Genomic DNA, 16239 nt, shown 5'->3' with positions numbered 1-16239 from the left:
AAACAGTGGCCCGGTGGCCACTTCTCGCAACACTATCATCAATATGGTGCATCAGAAATCTTAGGGAAAAAAAGTGGTCAAATAAGGGACGTCCCATGGAGGCAACGAATTAATCACAGAGGGCCGGCAAAGACAAGTATTGTTGAAACATTAAACAGTTCTGGCGCCTCGTTGCAGACGCGTCTAAGGCAAGGCAATTCACTACCATACCATTAGGCCTTTACATACCAAAATGGCGAAGAAAGTGGACATGCCCTGCATCTATATGCAATGTTACTTGCGAGTTTAGAGGAAACGAAAGCTCATTTCAATGCTGACTGGCGATCAACGATAGTGAGAACACAGCAAGTTTGAGAATTTGTGCTGAAGTGAAAGTCGTTCTCGTGTGCCGTGTTCAACAATGCTATTTTCAGCATCAATAAACGTTACGTACGTTAAGTTCACCATATAGCACACAGGAACCACAGAAGCCAAATAACGTACAGAGAATGCTCCGAGATGTGCGCAATGTTCTTCTTGAATTGAAAACACAACTTGAAAACTATATGTTGGCTACAGCTTGGAAAATCTCTAGATCACCTCACTCTCCAAGTCCTGTTTTGCCTGCACTTCAGAATGATTATTTCACTGACTGCTAGAACATCTATGCCAGCAGGCAAGTGACACTGTGTCACAAGATGGCCCCAGCAGAACTCCTGCCTTTCAGGAGCTTTCTATGCTAATATGTTTCCACTGTGCTAAATGTGTCTAACACTGAAATTCAGAGCTTGTACTGGTATCTCAGCAGTGGACTATATAGCAAGGCAAAGTGGGCAGCCAGCTAGCAAGGGCGACTGCACATGGAGTGAGGGGGAGGGTGGTACTTACAAAGCAGAGTGCGAATGAGAGGCGGAGGACCTGAGCAACCCAAGAAACAAAAACACACAGACATACACACACACTGATGGGGTGAAAAAGCGCTATGATAAAAAAAAACAAAAGCCACAAAACACAAAACAATGCACGTTTAAGCTTAGTGATGACACTAATGCAGAGCCAGAATGAGTGCGCAAATGTCTGGGGTACTTCTAGTCAGCTGCCACTTGCAAAGCTGTAACTTTTGCAAGCTTGTTAGGTGCTCTCCCAGTCAGTAGCCACAGAAGCGCACAGGAGACAGAGTGAGCAATTTGTTAACGTGTTAGTTGCAGACAAATGCTAACTGCAGCCAAACCATACCCTAGTTACCCCCAAGCATAGCTGCACAAGAAAACTAAGCGCCAGTTTTTTAAACTGACACAGTTATTCGGTTCCAACTGATCTGGCCCAACAGCAATGTTCAGGAACCTAGTCACAGATCCTTTCAGTTTCAACCACACGGTTAGGAAAAACTTGTTTTTAGTAATATATAGCAAAGAATTTCACTCTCAGTGCTGTCGACGCGCTCAGCACAAGATGGGCACTTTATTGCCTAGTTAAGGCCGCCACATTCTGCTGACTTTATAGTGAATTTATCACAGTTGATACTCAGGCTAGAATTCAAGTGCAAAGACAACTAAACGCTCAGGAGCCGGAGATGCTGTGACGTGTTCTACTACAGAGCCACAGGTACATTCACTTGATCACATGTACACTAGGTCAAACTTGATCCATAGCCTGAATGAATGAAAATGTCAATGCGATCTGAATAAAATATTGGTGAACGAGTTCAAAAAAATTTTTTTTTTCTGTTGCCGCACCAAGGAGTGCTTCATGTGTGTATCACAATCATGTCATGGAAGGCACTTGCGCAATTCCCTCAAGTATTTTTTGGCTTCTAGTATGGGATGTGCAGGCGTAAAACCACAGAATTTCAAGTTCCTTTTGAATGCTAGACTCAGCTGCTGTCATCAGTAAGCTGTAGTGCAATGTGACTTGGATTATTTGCCACAATACTGCGACAGTTTGCCATGAAACAGCATTGCAAGGCAAAGCCTACTGATCACAAATCCCCACCAAAAAAGTGCACTGCTTATAGAAAGGAATCCAAGAAGTCTACACTAGTCATGCTAATACATGTCAATGACGGTGCCACCTGTGAGCAAGATTAGTGTGGTGTGGACGTACAGTGTCTAGCCACAAGATGTGAAAAGGCTGAGTGCCAAGATGTTAATAAACATCAGGGCAACTTCCTAATAGATGGTAATTTGCAAACGCACAAGAGCACCTGTGCACTTCAGAGGTTGCTGGTCTCGCAATGACTGCACATGCAGCCTATGGAAAGCGGGGAGAAAAAAAAACATCACCATCTCAGCTTGCTCGCAAGTGATGCCCAGCCATTTGTGATACAAGTGGTGAAAGCTTGCTAGAAGCACCATTTCATAACGCCTCTTGACTGTGCACATGATCGCAGAAGTTCTTGGAATGCAGAAACAGAGGAAGAGCTCAAGCACTTTGCATTCAAGGCACGGAGCCAGCAATTCTGGACCACATTTGGCACTTGTGTTGTGGGCTGATACAGGCAGTGCTTCCACATTTTGTGGCGGTCTTACTAAACTTTTTCGCAGCTTCTGCACACCACGAAGTTCTGTCGCTAACTGTACATACTCAAGCAATGCTTCAAGAAGCGAAAATTCACAACTTACGAAAGCATAATTGCAAAAATCCTGATGACGCTAGCCACACTAAATGCTCCTTAGAGGGTTGATGAACTCATCCACTAAATCACTTTAGACAGTTAAGCTATTTTTGAAAACTCTGCTGTTCTTAATTTCTTCATTGTGGTTTCTGTACAAGAAAAGAAAATGACAGTCAAAGCTTCACTTTTGAATTTGGGGCCTAAGCTCCAGCACGTCAATATTACAAGCATTATTTCTAGAAAAATATTGTTTGCTAAACTAAATAATTAAAATTAAAGCCATGGAACATGGTATGAGGGATTCTATGATATATAAACATATACACTGAACGTGTGTGTAAAGCAAGAAACCGCCCGAATTAAATTTTGCTGCCCGTAAATCTGGCCCTAAAATTTTGGTCCTTAGTATGTATGCACTATGGTGTAACAGCCATACAACTGTATGTACTAGGCAGCACAAGCAGAATGATGTGAAGGGATGCACAGGTGCACATATCAGAACAGCTACATAACCAAGCAAATGCAATTGTCAAACAAAAGCAATGTGTGTAGCAGTTTTTCGTGTATGTGCTTTTTACCGGTAATTTAGATCTTAAGCCAAATACGGCAAGCATGCAAACATATGCAGGCAAACTACAAAATATGCACAACATGCTTCCTGCAAGTAAGGCAACTTAATATAGTAGGGAATAAAAAATGCAATGCTTACAGGTGCGCCTTCTCGAGCTCCTTTTGCTTTTGGAGATTAACATCATTGAACTTGAGAACACGGCTTTCGGGAACCCACTCGTCCCAACTGAAATCATGATAGAGTCGGGTAAATGCTGGTGAATATGATTTGAAATGTTCTAAGCACTTCATGACGACATACCCAAGGCTTTATGAAAAAAATAAAAAGTATGCCAATCAAGGCAACTGATACATCAATTACAGCACAGGTGTCTTGGAAAGCTTCCACACCTGCTGTAAGTCCCAGGTGTATGCACTGCTACTGCCGCAATGTCTGCCCAAGACCGCGAATGCTTCCCAATGTGTGGTGAAAGTGCTCCACTACTTGCAGGTCTGTTCATACGCTTCAGTATATCCGAGCATTTTACTTCCAACACTCTACGTTACATCCGACGCACGTTCCTGTATGCAGGGGCGGCGTCTGTCAGCGCGTTTCGACGGCCTCGTTGCTGAGTGTTCGTAGTGATAGCCTATCATGGATGCCAGCGTGTGGCGGCGCGTTCTCACTGACACCTCTGTCATACGACCGCTTTGGAGTTCTGTCGCAGACTGCGTTGATAGCTGTTCTTAGACATTTGATATGCCGACCACGCTGCCCCGCACGCAAACTATTGTGGAACCTTCCAGTCCCACAACAGCTTCACGATAAATGTGGCTGCTATTTCGAATGTTGGGATCGACGAAGTGGCGGTAGCCACGTGACAAGACGCTGACCCGATATTTTCGATAGAAAACTAACGTCCTTACTTTTTGTTCCAGCCACTGTAGTGGATAAAGTACTTGGTTTGCTTGTCTTTAACTTGGGCCTTGATGCACTGTAACAGAAATCAAACGAATGACGTTGCTTCCGTATATAGATCAAAAGGCCAGCAGAGGCTGTCAGACCCACTCACCTTCGCCTCGTACAGCAGAGGCCCGTGAAAGCACAGAACCTTTTCGCCTAGAAAAAAAAAAAAATGAAAGGAAAATCAAATATTCAAGCCGACTGCCACACTTGACAACAATTGAGAGGTACGACACCGTACAAAACAGTGGACGTTGCAGTAAATCGCGGTTGAAGGAAATGCGGCGATCTTGCGGGGACGCCGCACAACAGTGCCGCCGACCAACTCGCAACTTCGCTACTTAAAAACTCACACCCGCGCGTGAACAACTTACACGGAGATCGAATCACTCTCTGTATGACAAGAATAGCTCGTCACAGCTCTTCGCAAAACTAAAAACGGTCCCACACAGACAAATAACAATAAATTAAGAAATAACTGGTCCTCTTACCATCTTGAAAGCGGGCTTTCGGCGCCATGTTGTTTACCGGCAGAGCAGAAGAAAGAGGCGAGAGCGCGCTAGGCAACAAATAGACAAATGATACAACGCAAGTAGTTGAAGACCCCCTTCACCCTCTTTGGCTGCTTTGACCAGGTAGCATTAATTAATAAGATTAAGAGTAGCAATTTATTTTTATCAGTAGCCAAGATTCAAATAATTTTTTTTCTAGCTGAGAACATCACTTTCAGCGAAAAAGTAACCATTAGGAATGAAAACGAAACCAAAACGTTTTGGTTGAAGCGTTCTAGACTTCTAGCGTTGCTGGCGTTGCTTCTCGGCGTTAAGTTCAAACGTTCAAACTGGAACTCGTCAGTGTTTTGACGGGACTTTCTCTTGTGTGGCTCAAACTATTAGCCCAGTAGGCCGTGATTCAGGCGTTCAAACTCCTCCGGCTCTCGTTGAATCTGGATTTTTCTTTCGTGGCTTTGCCAGCCACAGCTACGCTGCAGAAAACTTCATGAGTGGGTGCGTTCTGAGCATGTCATAAGCCATCACGCATCGTTTAATCATGCACTCGATATACCCCTGGCACAGATCAAGCAGCTCCACATCATCGCGCGATCAGGTTGATGATGGGGCCACTTTGCCTGTCCACGAGTACATAAAGACCTTGGAAGAGTTGATACTACGCCTCAAGACTGATCATGAAGGCAAGCACCTTTTATTCTGCATAAAACGCCGGGGCTTCTTCTGGGTGCTTGACTGTCTCTCTTGTAACCTCTCCTCACTTTGGACTATCGGCATTTTCTTTCTGTTTACGTAGCCAAAACGAAGGGTCTAATTGCGCATCAGCTATAAATGAAACGGAAGAATTACTTTCCTTTCGCCTGTTTAGCCGGCGACAATCGTACGAAGCAAGGTGACAACCGAATCCACATAAGACATGGGGCTTCTCGAGCCTCTCGGTTCCCCTTATTCTTATGGCTTACCGCGAAATGCGTGCACTAAAGAAAGATACATAAAAGCACAAGCTCGTAGTGGAGGTAGTCGAGGCGTGCGATTAAGAGCACTTGTTTTGTAAGGCAGGTTTTCAAGGCAGTCACTGGGACTCTACAATTTAACATTGTGTTCACATACATGTGCCAAGCTGTGCTGAGATTGAGAAGCTCCAGGAAAAATGATGGCAGGTGTATGATTAAACTACAATGAAGCTAATTCGCATGAGTAATGACAGCAAGCCATTAAGCAGATCTTTTAGAAAGTTGGTTTCACATTTAGAGATTTCGTTAAGCACGCTTGAGAGCTTACTGAACAAGCGTCAACTTTTTCTTCTTCAGCAAGAAGATCAGCCCCGGATTCAGCTGAAAGGCATGTAGAGCGTTTCTTATGAAGGCTGTATGTCAACTGTGCATAATGATGATAAGTAGGTCAAGCCTTATTGTTTAGTCTTCTTTCATTAGTGAGCCTGCACTACTGGAAGAGCATGCGGCGAGCATCAACAACTTCACTACAGACTTGGCATTGCTGCAAAGGTAAGCCAGCAGCTAAAAGCGTGAATGGAAGCTTTCATTTTGTACTATTGGCTGTGAAGTCCTTAAAAAGCCTGTTGCGTTGCTCTGCAGAGAACATGGCAGATAAGTTCTGCCGCAAGATGGGTGAAGGTTCACAATAGAAGGAAATTCACCTTTCTCCACCTTGTGCACAGAACCGATTTTCCAGGTTCAGTGGAAAGCTAAAAACGAGTACTTCAAGTTAATAATTAATTCACCCTCATTCTGCGGTCTGCTGGCTTCTTAATAAGCTCAGATGGCAGAGGAATCACCCCAGAAAGTTGGTACTATGCCTCAAGACTGATGATGAAGGCAAGTGCCTTTTATTCTGCATAAAACCCTGGAGATTCTTCTGGGTGCTTGACTGTCTATCTTGTAACCTCTCCTCACTTTGGACTATCCGCATTTTCTTTCTGTTTACGTAGCCAAAACGAAGGGTCTAATTGCGCATCAGCTATAAATGAAACGGAAGAATTACTCTCCTTTCATCTCGCCTGTTTAGCTGGCGACAATCGTACGAAACAACATGACAACCGAATCCACATAAGACATGAGGCTTCTCGAGCCTCTCGGTTCCCCTTATTCTTATGGCTTACCGTGAAATGCGTGCACCAAAGAAAGATGTTGGTCTTGGGTCCGAATCCCGGTACAGGACAAATTTGCCATCTGCTGGGAAGCGAAATCTGTATGGATTTCATTTGTAGCTTCGTGCTTTACACACAGTGTTAAAGAAACACGAATTTGACTTGCAGACGTTTTAGTAAGATTGACCGTGTAAAGCTGGTTTGTTGTAAAGACGAGTTTAGAGAAATTAAAAATAAAGCCAATTTTTAATGTTCTGAATCATATTGAGTGATTTGTTTTATGAACTGCTGATCTGCTTTCTTCTTTCAGCCTACAGCTAGCTGACAAACAGGTGGAGCTGTTGATAGAGGAGGACAAGTACGTTCCGTTTGATCAGCACTGCTGTGTCTTGCTTTGGGACGTTGATTTGTCGTGGGGATAAAATGAGAACCACACTCCTTGCATGTGTTCTTTGATACTTAACAGTGAACTCCTGGCCATCTCTGCAGAGAATCAACGAATATGCGAAGAGGTCATGAAGAAAAGGCAGGTATGTGAATTGCTGCTTATGCACATGTTCAAGTGAATTGTGAGCCTCATGGAAAGCTCAAGTACACAGAGTGTACACTTTTTTTGTCTTCTCAGGAGCTAGAAGAAGCCAATGCAACCATATCGAAGTTGAAGAGTGCTTACCACAGTGAGTCTTTCCCACTGTCTTTTTTTTTTTTAGTTATGATGCTCTAAATGTGCAAGAAATAGTGGTGATAACACCTTAATACGCTTCAGATATGCATTGTTGGTTAAGCCTGTCAAGTGTAGAATTAATGCCTCTGACAGTATGTGTCGTGCACTTATGGATTTTCCTAAAAGTTGTTGGGGCCCTGCAACATTTTTCTAAATAATCATTGAATGACCTCACTATCAGAGTTTATTAATAGCATCTGAATGTGAGCGAGTTGGTATGTATCCATAGGTAAAACAACGCAAAAGGAAACACGGAATCCTCTGTGTTCTTGTTTGTGTTTCCTTTTGCAACGTTTATTGATGGCAGAGTTTATTGCCTCACGAATTGATTGCCACAAAAATGTTTTGAATCCATCGAGTATGAGTGGAGTTGGAGGGATTTGCATGCTTTGAGTGCTTTTTCTCTTCAAATGTGCTGGAAGTTACACCGGGGTTGCTGACAAAGGGGTAAGAAGCTATGCCAGCATGCATCATGACCTTGAGCACGTTCTCGCAATCGTCAAATGGCCGTATCCCTCCCATCGTTGATGTAATTGGGCCTGTCGTCGACGTAATTTGTTGAGAGAACAGCAAACAATTTAGCTGTCTTTGAAACATAGTTGTAAATTCCCTGCCGCATGCAGCGCTATAGTATTTGGCTCGCATGTGTACGGGAGCCTTGACTGCTGATCAGCGGCATTTTCTGCCCACGTTGCAAAAGTGTTGCAGGGCCCCTTTAAACTTTACTAAAGGAGTATGATGTTCTAATACTCACGGACAATTTTTCTTGGCAATGAAGGGAAGGCTACAGAGCCGAACTACGCGTGTGCTATTTTTGAAGAATATAGTCCCACAATTGCGTCCGTGTTCCTTGCATGAGAAAAAAACAACAGCAATATTACTTTATTTTCTACAGGGTGCTGTTTGAAAAGAGGGACAGCACACACCAAGGAGATATTTGTATTCGTTTCACTTTATGCAGTTTGATTTTGCGGTTTTGCGCGTGTAAAAACATCGCACCTTTTACGTGGACCTCACAGTCAAAATGGCGTCTTCGTCTTCAGGTGAGCGCTCGTCACCCTCCAGCTTTTCCGACTACTTGCCGAAGGAGCTTGTGACTAATTTCACTATCAAATGGCTGCCGAAGCCTATGATGGCCACTCTAATAATCACTCGGCAGTCACAGGAGATACGGAAGGTTCACAAACCACAGCTTAATTCGAAACATGCGCCGAACCGGACCACTTTGTGGAGCAGTACATGTGCAGTAGCTTCATTGCCAAGAAAAGTTGTCCGCGAGTATAGTGTGATCACTTTTGAGGATTGTTTCATGTTTACAATCTTTCATGTAAATAGTGCAAAATGCTGTTTGACAGCGTGTAACATAGACACACGCGCATTGGGCATTAGTCACATGAAAGCGAAAATATAAATGAAAGCGGTTGCTCGAGAATGCCACCTCTGGTTTGTAGATTGTTCTGTGAATGATTCCTACATCAATAATGCATATTTGCACACATTCATGGTGCTGCACAACTTTACGATAAAAATGTTCATTCCTTGATGTCCACTTCTGTGATCTTTGGTTCTTCTTAATGCAACGTTGGACATTTTGATGAAAGTAATGTTAAAAATTTTTCAGGCTATATTGATAAGAAGTTTTCATCAAACAAAAGGCTGGATCAAGGAGGCAAGCCTTCGCTGGAAAAGTAAGTTTGTGCACTACAACAAATGCATCCTGAATTTCGTTGCAGTGCACTGCAACAAAATACATATGAGTTCTTTAATATTCTTTGTCTGTGTGCTTTGTTTCGCCCTTGTGCTGCCAATTGTGAGCATCCTGGTTCGCTCAGTTCATAGAGCGACCGCCCCAGAGAGGTGTTCATCCCAGGTTCGATCCCCCGACAACGACGAATTTGTCATCAACTAAGAGGCTTCCTTTTTTAGTTATGCGCATGGATTTACTTGTGGCTTCATGCTACAAATGGGTGGTTGTCAATTATCCCTTTCATGCAGGCCACCTTTTTTGATAAATAGTCCCATACAATTATGCACGAAATGGCATGCTTATGGCTGTGTACTATGGACGAAACTTGACTGGAGTGTGTATTTGGATCTACCATCTATTTAGTATGTGGAGAACACTTATAAGACTTTTGCATTTGAATGGACGATGACTCTAAAGTGTAGATATCATTAATTTATCATTGCAGTGTTACTTTTATTAGTTTTGTTGTCATAGTTCTAGTCATTTATGTGTTTTGGTATCTGTTTCATATTTTGCTATATGCCTTAGCTTAGAGAAATGTAGTAGCTGAGGTACTTATGACACAGTAAACATTGTATGACAGAACAGAACTGCTGAGAGGAAACAGTATGTAAGCTTAGAATGCCATGTTACGAAAGGTCAAGATTGAAGCATGTTAAATGAGGGTATGCTGCTAAAAATCACCAGTTAAGCTTGATCTGAACAGGTTGTTAATAGGAATAGTAACCTCTGGACTCTGGAGGGAAAGAGAGATGTGGACAAGGTACGGAAAATATACCGTTTTTTGCAGCCCAAGTTAGGAGCATGGTTCAGTGCCTTATGTTTGAGACACATATTGCTGGGATGTTTAATTTCCCCTGCATTGTGCGTCTAATACCGTCCATGTGTCTCCTCTTTCCAAATCTAATCACTTCCTTCAATATGTTCTGTTCTCTTTGCACCTGTTCTATTGCTGTGATAATAAACTGCTGGTTACCTCTCTATTTCAGTTTTATCACCTATCAAACTCTGCCTCTCTTTAATTTTACCCAAGTATAAGCTACAAAAATTTGCTCTGTAATCCATACTTTTAGAACCCCTAAAATTATCTGTCATCTCCTGTTCCATGTTGGGTTGCTTTTTTTTGCAACATCCACAACATAGCATTATAGACCTTATGCGAAATTGCTGCCATCTGTCGGAGGTTTGACGAAGCTACCGATTCGGCGCCACGTTGGAGGCTTGTGTCCGAACCGTATTGCTGTCACTGCTATAACTCCTTGCTTGTGTCTGCTTTGATAGAGGGCAATTGGGGCGTAAAAACGTCACACGAGTGCGTAATGGCATGTACACGTTACTGGCATTTCTTAGTTATTACGAAGACAGTTATTACCTACATGTAAAGAACTGCCTCACAACAAGAAGAAGGTACAAGTCTATCACCGAGTCACATGTAGGCCCACCGTCATTGAGAATCAAGCTTTGCTCTAGGTTATAAATATTGTCTGTCTGTTTTCAGTGTAACAAATAAAGCGTTGTCAGCTATCTCAATATCATGCGTGTAGTGTAGGATGGTTGTGAGGAGGCTTTAGCGCGCGACACGACTAGGCACAGCGATGGCGGTAAGAAAGTGCTGTTGACCCATTTCAAAGCGTATTTCATAAGGGGCAGTCTACTTTGACCAAATGTATCGGGTATCTAATTTTAAATAAAACGTTGTCCTTTTTTATTTTTGAAGCAAAAATATTTCGCTGCTGTAGTCACTGACATATGTTATAAATAGAATGACCGCACGATTGAAATGTAAAGAATTTCCACTTCTCATGTATGTGAAAAGTGAACATGAAAAGTGTTAGTTGCTCCAAGAAATAGGTGCTGGTTAGCTGGTGTTTTATTGAATATCCTAACGACATGTACTTGTAAATACCACGATACACCAAGAATATTCACGTTCATATCATCCCTTCCGGGGCCTACTGGCGCCTTACAATTTCAGCCCGTTTCCGCAAGGCAGTTTTGCGTCGCTGACTGAACGCTTGCGAAACCACCTTCGAAAAATTCTGTATCCACCCGTGTGGTAGCACACATGGGTGGATACAGGATTTTTCCAAAGGGGGATCAACTTCTGGGAGAGCTTGATATTAATTAATTAATACCCCAAGCATGAGAGCTTGGGGTATTAATTTTAAAAAAAGTAAGGGGGCGGGGGAGGTCAGGCCATCCGGGCCACCCCTCTGAATTTAGCAGTGATGGCACATGAAATACTTGAAAAATACGCATAGTGAAGCAATAAGTGCGCAAAGCATCCCACCAAATGCTACCTTGTTAAACTCCACAATCGAAAACAAACTAGTACAAACAATACGCTCCAGCACAATCGGTCCATTCGCTGAGAATCGATGACGCGCTCGGCCTACCTGTCTAACATGTAATTGTGATCGCAATGTAGTAAACAAAGTAATGGTGTCCACAGCAGCGTAGGCATGCGCAAGTAGCCACGATGTAGCTTTGAAGCTCATACACGAAGCCGTAGTTTGTGTTTGCAAGCACACGGCGCAAAAACTGTCTTGTTCCGGCATGACTCAAAAGAGTGCTCTCTGATGGGTGCCGATGCTGTCACATACCGCATCTATTAAGAATGGTGAATGTAAACACGGCGTTAGTCGTCAGCAGTAGCTGGAGCAACGGAACAATCTGCCGCTTCTCGTCGGCCGCGAGCAAATCTATAGCATGGAGGTCAGTTGCCTGTAAACCTTTTTTTCAGCACCCCAATTTCCTCAATCAGAACAGCATGGCACACGAAAATATGGTGGCATGGCCGTTCGTATCAGCTACCACACGATATGTACGTTCCATGTGTACACATGCGGAGCACGCTTAGCCTTCAACATGGCGGAAATGCGCATGGCGGCCGCTAGATGGCAGCAGTTTTTGCATAAGGTCTATAGTGGTCAGGGTGTACTGAAAACCATCAACCATGAAATTTGCCACTCTTTTAATGGCTTTCAAACCTGTTTTTCTTTTTTTTTCCTCCCAGCGAAAGAAAGCTGAAAAAGGAGCGACACAAGCTGAAAGTTCTCAACAACATCCTCTTGCAGGTGTTAACCTCATCTACAATTGACTGGGCAAAACATGAACGTCTCGTTGAGCTACTTGATGAGATATCCAAGTTTTTATGAGTGTACTCGAAGCTTTATTGCATTTTTACTAAAAAGAAAGACGTGTTTTTCAGGTAACTTTTAGGTATATTTTCAAGTGGAACGCTTATATCTTGCCTTTTTCATCCAAATGATGAGACATCCAGAAAACACGTTCACTAGGTAGACGCTGAACCAATCTAAATTAATTTTATTTCACTTACATGAAAAAGTAGATTTTCGATGACCGAATGAAACTAACAGGGCTAAAAATAGGACTATGCAAGAAGACACGGGATGGTGCTCCAGCTCCTGACCGAAAACCTTATTTCACAAAAAGTGGCTTGTGAACCATAGAACAGAAGCAACAGGTAAACAAGAACAAAAAACAAAACAAAAAACTGACAGAAGTTTGAATTATACAATGCATGCCCTAGTACAGCAGTTTAAATGAGAAGTGCCTCAAGTGATCCAGTGTGACACATTGTGTTAGTTGCTGGCCGACAGTCATCGTGCATCACATGATGTCCAACAAACTTGGAAGCCTTAGTTCTTGCAATGTATACCACCTTACTTATTTTCCACATTTTCCTTGCGCATTTATTTTGTTTAATCAATAAACCACCATTTGGTAGTCAGCACTCCTGTGTGCATCTGCCCTTGTCTGTTGTGCTGTTTTCTACTACAATGTTTCTACGACACCTATTATTCAGCAGTTAAGCACAGTGTCTCTTTCACATCTGTATTCCCAACAAAAGCCACGTACAGCATTATATAATGACTTGCACTGACATCACTGAAGCCGCTGTGTTAAAGCACCAGCATGGGTTTCGCGATGTTTGCTATGTCACATCAACGTTATCAAAACATCACATGCAGGTTCTTTCGTTATTCACGCACAGAGGCGTTCCTGCCATGTCATCACGTTCAAGCAGGTTAACCGCAACTTGTATCTCATCAAAGCTGCCATCGTGAAGTGCCAGTACATTCAAAAGCTGCACCAATGATGCCACATGCAAGCCATCTATAATAAAGTAATGCTTTGAAAAGACATAAAATTAGCTGGAGCTTTCAGGACGTTTATAGACTGATAAGTAGAGTCGCTGAAGGTCCTTAGTTGTCTTTTCTTTGAGTGCAATATTCTTGTCAGAAAGGCAGTAACAATGTGTTCAGCTGATTCATAGCAATGCAATGAACAGAGTAAGAATGACATTATAATAATTTACAGTCTTCAGTACACTTTTCTAATGTTTAACATTGGTGACGGTACCTTAAACACTTCACGAAGCCTTCCGTGCTTCTATGTTACCAAGTCTATCTTTCCGACTTGAGCCGTAGTGGCTATACACTCGGAGGATCTGCTTATTATTCCGGTCGCAACAGTATGTTCTCCTCACGGATGGAAAAGCTCTGGCCTGCAACCATCAGCATCTTCTTTGGCAACGTCAGCTCCACTTCGGCAAACTCTCCCGGCATGAGCATACTATCTCCTGCCACGTCTACGCGACAAGGCATTGTCCAGGTACCACAGTACATGGGCATAATGTTACTTCTTCGATATGGGCTTTGACCTGCCCCCTTCTTCCTTTGACAGCAGGTAGAGCTGCGCTGCGAAGCGGTTTCCCAAGGTCGCTGTTCCTGGGGTGACCAGGGTCATTCCACGTTGAACGTCTTGAGCCTTGACTCCACGGAGAAGGCAGCCTACATGGTCACCCGCTTGGCAGACGTCGATGGGCTTGTTGAAACGCTGTATTTCTGTTACCACGTGTGCAAGGTCTCGTCGAAGCCGACGAGTTCAACTGGTTGGTTCCTGGTCATAGTTCCTCTAACAGCGTCCCACGACGACGGTGCCCCTTCCCCGCTACATTATCGCGGTCTCGAGCGGCATGAGCAGAGGCCCGTAACGTCGCGCGTAGGCGGTTTGAAGTAACTGTCCATTTCGGAAAGGAGCTTGCGCACGGATGGTAGCCCGTACTCCGATTCGTCACCTTCCATGGCCTTCAGGGCCGATCCCCACACTACGGGTGACGAGGCAGAATCTTCGAACTTGTACTCTTCAAATAGGTCTCGGAGTTCGAGTTCCACGAGCTCGAGCACGTCCCTGTCCACGATGTCCGCCTTGTTGACAAACCCTACTATCTTTTTCACGCCTAGTTGCTTGCAGACGAACAGATGCTCTCGGGTCTGCGGCATGCAGCCGTCGTCGGCGGCAACTACGACCACGGCTCCATCCATCTGACTAGTGCCGCAGATCATGTTTTTGATGAAGTCGGCGTGCCCCGGGCAGTCAGTGTGAGCGTAGTGGTACGCGCGCGTACTGTACTGTACGTGCGTCGCGTTGATTGTGATCCCTCGCAATTTTTCCTCGGGAGCACGGTCGATTTCATCATACTTAATGAAGGAGGCAAGTCCCTCGTCGTATAAGGCGCGAGTTATAGCAGAAGTAAGCGTCGTTTTACCGTGGTCGATGTGACCAATGGTGCCTACATTGATGTACGGCCTTTTGTCCGTACTCGGTTCCACGGTCCCCGAAAGCGGCTTTAGCACTTTTTTGATAGCGTAGTGTCTGCTAAACGCTGTTCTGAAGAACGATGTGGGGCGGCGCGGCGATTTAAGTGTCGCCAAACAAGTGTCTCGAAGAACGCACAGCCGTAAACTCTGCGGCAAACACATGGGCAGCGCCATGTTTCTAAGCGAAACTTATCGCAGAGCGGCCGCTGTTTCGTAGTTGAGCAGAAAATACTGTGGCGCGGCTACAAACCGGCTTTCTATCTTCAACATAACCGAGTTTCGGTCTCATGGCTCAGCTGTACGAGCACAAGCTTCCCGAATATATTTTTACCGAGAAACTTGGACAGGGAACGTATGCGACTGTCTTCAAAGCGTACCACAAGGTAAAATTCTCACATTTTAAGTATTATATATCAGTGAAACTTATCCTTTCTTTTAATGTCGTCCTGCTTGCATGTTTCAGACAGGTGCACGACGAGTCGTTGCTATAAAATGCATCTCCAAAAGCTCTCTCACGAAGACAGCAACCGAGAATTTGCTTACGGAAATAGCGATATTAAAGAGAATAAAGAACGAGCACATTGTGGAACTTATAGACTTCCAGGTAACAGTATGTGTGGCATATATTGATTGATGGCGGTGTAGTACTGCATATTCAATGTGTACTTTGCTGTTGTATCTGCAGTGGAATCAGCAGTTTATTTACCTCATTATGGAATACTGCGCGGGCGGCGATTTGCACCGCTTTATACGGGCCAACAAACGACTTCGAGAGTCCATAGTTCGCAAATTTCTTCAGCAGCTTGGTGAGATATGCACTATTTACTTGCAGTTTTAGCGTGCAGCATTAGTTGCTTACCGATAAAGGCTTTGGTTCGACTTTACAGCAAAGGCACTGCGGGTTCTCCATCAACACAATATTGCTCACATGGACCTGAAGCCACAGAACATCCTTCTCTCTTCCGTGCGGAATCCTTCTCTGAAGCTCGCAGGTATTGTCACAATTGACATATGGCAGCATGATGAGGGTTTTGCCTATACATCTTGTGAAAAATTCTAGTTAAGTGCACCTGACGTATTGTCAAGAGTGGCTGTAAGTATGTACGACTTTGGTCTTCCTTGCATTTCATCGAAACCACTTCAACAATATATTGAGAGCTGTGTGAGGTGCAACGCTACGTATTAAAAGGCTTTGGTTGTGCATCTGAAGCATGTGTCTATAACGTTGGATCCCAACGTCTTATACATGTTTTGCACATGGGTTATTGTGTTTGTTCTGTGCAGATTTGGGTTTGCGCAGTATTTGCGATCAGGTGACCTGGCCAGCTCCCTTTCGAGGATCTCCATTATATATGGCTCCAGAAATGTTGCTCAGCGATCAATATGACAACAAAGTGGCCCTGTGGGTTGCGGCATCAT

At 43.8% G+C, this 16239-nt stretch overlaps 3 protein-coding genes and 1 pseudogene across 5 annotated transcripts in view; 2 read left to right on the top strand and 2 right to left on the bottom strand.

Moving 5' to 3' along the window:
- Positions 1-4697, bottom strand: part of LOC119387399 (mortality factor 4-like protein 1) — a 30282-nt gene extending 25585 nt beyond the window's left edge. Inside the window, exons 1-5 of one of the 3 annotated variants that reach the window (XM_049413502.1) lie at positions 4598-4697; positions 4216-4262; positions 4070-4137; positions 3303-3389; positions 868-897 (exon numbers count right to left, since the gene is read on the bottom strand). In XM_049413502.1, coding sequence (XP_049269459.1) covers positions 868-897; positions 3303-3389; positions 4070-4137; positions 4216-4262; positions 4598-4625 — 260 coding nt within the window. In that variant the 5' untranslated portion in view covers positions 4626-4697. The remainder of the gene's footprint in view (positions 1-867; positions 898-3302; positions 3390-4069; positions 4138-4215; positions 4263-4597) is intronic. The other 2 variants (XM_037654785.2, XM_049413501.1) reach the window with 2 other exon arrangements.
- A 595-nt stretch (positions 4698-5292) lies between these two features.
- LOC119385940 (uncharacterized) lies at positions 5293-12393 on the top strand. The gene is made up of 7 exons (XM_049414166.1): positions 5293-5298; positions 6035-6120; positions 7033-7080; positions 7189-7252; positions 7348-7399; positions 9068-9134; positions 12210-12393. The coding sequence occupies exons 1-7, from the start codon at positions 5293-5295 to the stop codon at positions 12349-12351; spliced, it is 465 nt and encodes a 154-aa protein (XP_049270123.1). The 3' UTR covers positions 12352-12393.
- A 1216-nt stretch (positions 12394-13609) lies between these two features.
- On the bottom strand, positions 13610-15130 carry LOC119385939 (elongation factor Tu-like; annotated as a pseudogene).
- Positions 15070-16239, top strand: part of LOC119385938 (serine/threonine-protein kinase ULK3-like) — a 1511-nt gene continuing 341 nt past the window's right edge. The window contains exons 1-4 of the mRNA XM_049414165.1: positions 15070-15203; positions 15284-15424; positions 15506-15626; positions 15708-15812. Of these exons, the coding sequence (XP_049270122.1) occupies positions 15108-15203; positions 15284-15424; positions 15506-15626; positions 15708-15812 (463 nt within the window). The 5' untranslated portion in view covers positions 15070-15107. The remainder of the gene's footprint in view (positions 15204-15283; positions 15425-15505; positions 15627-15707; positions 15813-16239) is intronic.

This window comes from Rhipicephalus sanguineus, chromosome 3 (assembly GCF_013339695.2).
Source record: "Rhipicephalus sanguineus isolate Rsan-2018 chromosome 3, BIME_Rsan_1.4, whole genome shotgun sequence".
Classification (NCBI taxonomy): Eukaryota; Metazoa; Arthropoda; class Arachnida; order Ixodida; family Ixodidae; genus Rhipicephalus; species Rhipicephalus sanguineus.
This window is presented reverse-complemented; position numbering and strand designations above follow the sequence as displayed.

Bases quoted from the DNA above. Each gene is read 5' to 3' on its own strand.
- LOC119385940 (XM_049414166.1), top strand. The intron at 7,400-9,067 runs GTGAGTCTTTCC...AAAATTTTTCAG, and splicing joins GTTGAAGAGTGCTTACCACA to GCTATATTGATAAGAAGTTT. The intron at 9,135-12,209 runs GTAAGTTTGTGC...TTTTCCTCCCAG, and splicing joins GGCAAGCCTTCGCTGGAAAA to CGAAAGAAAGCTGAAAAAGG.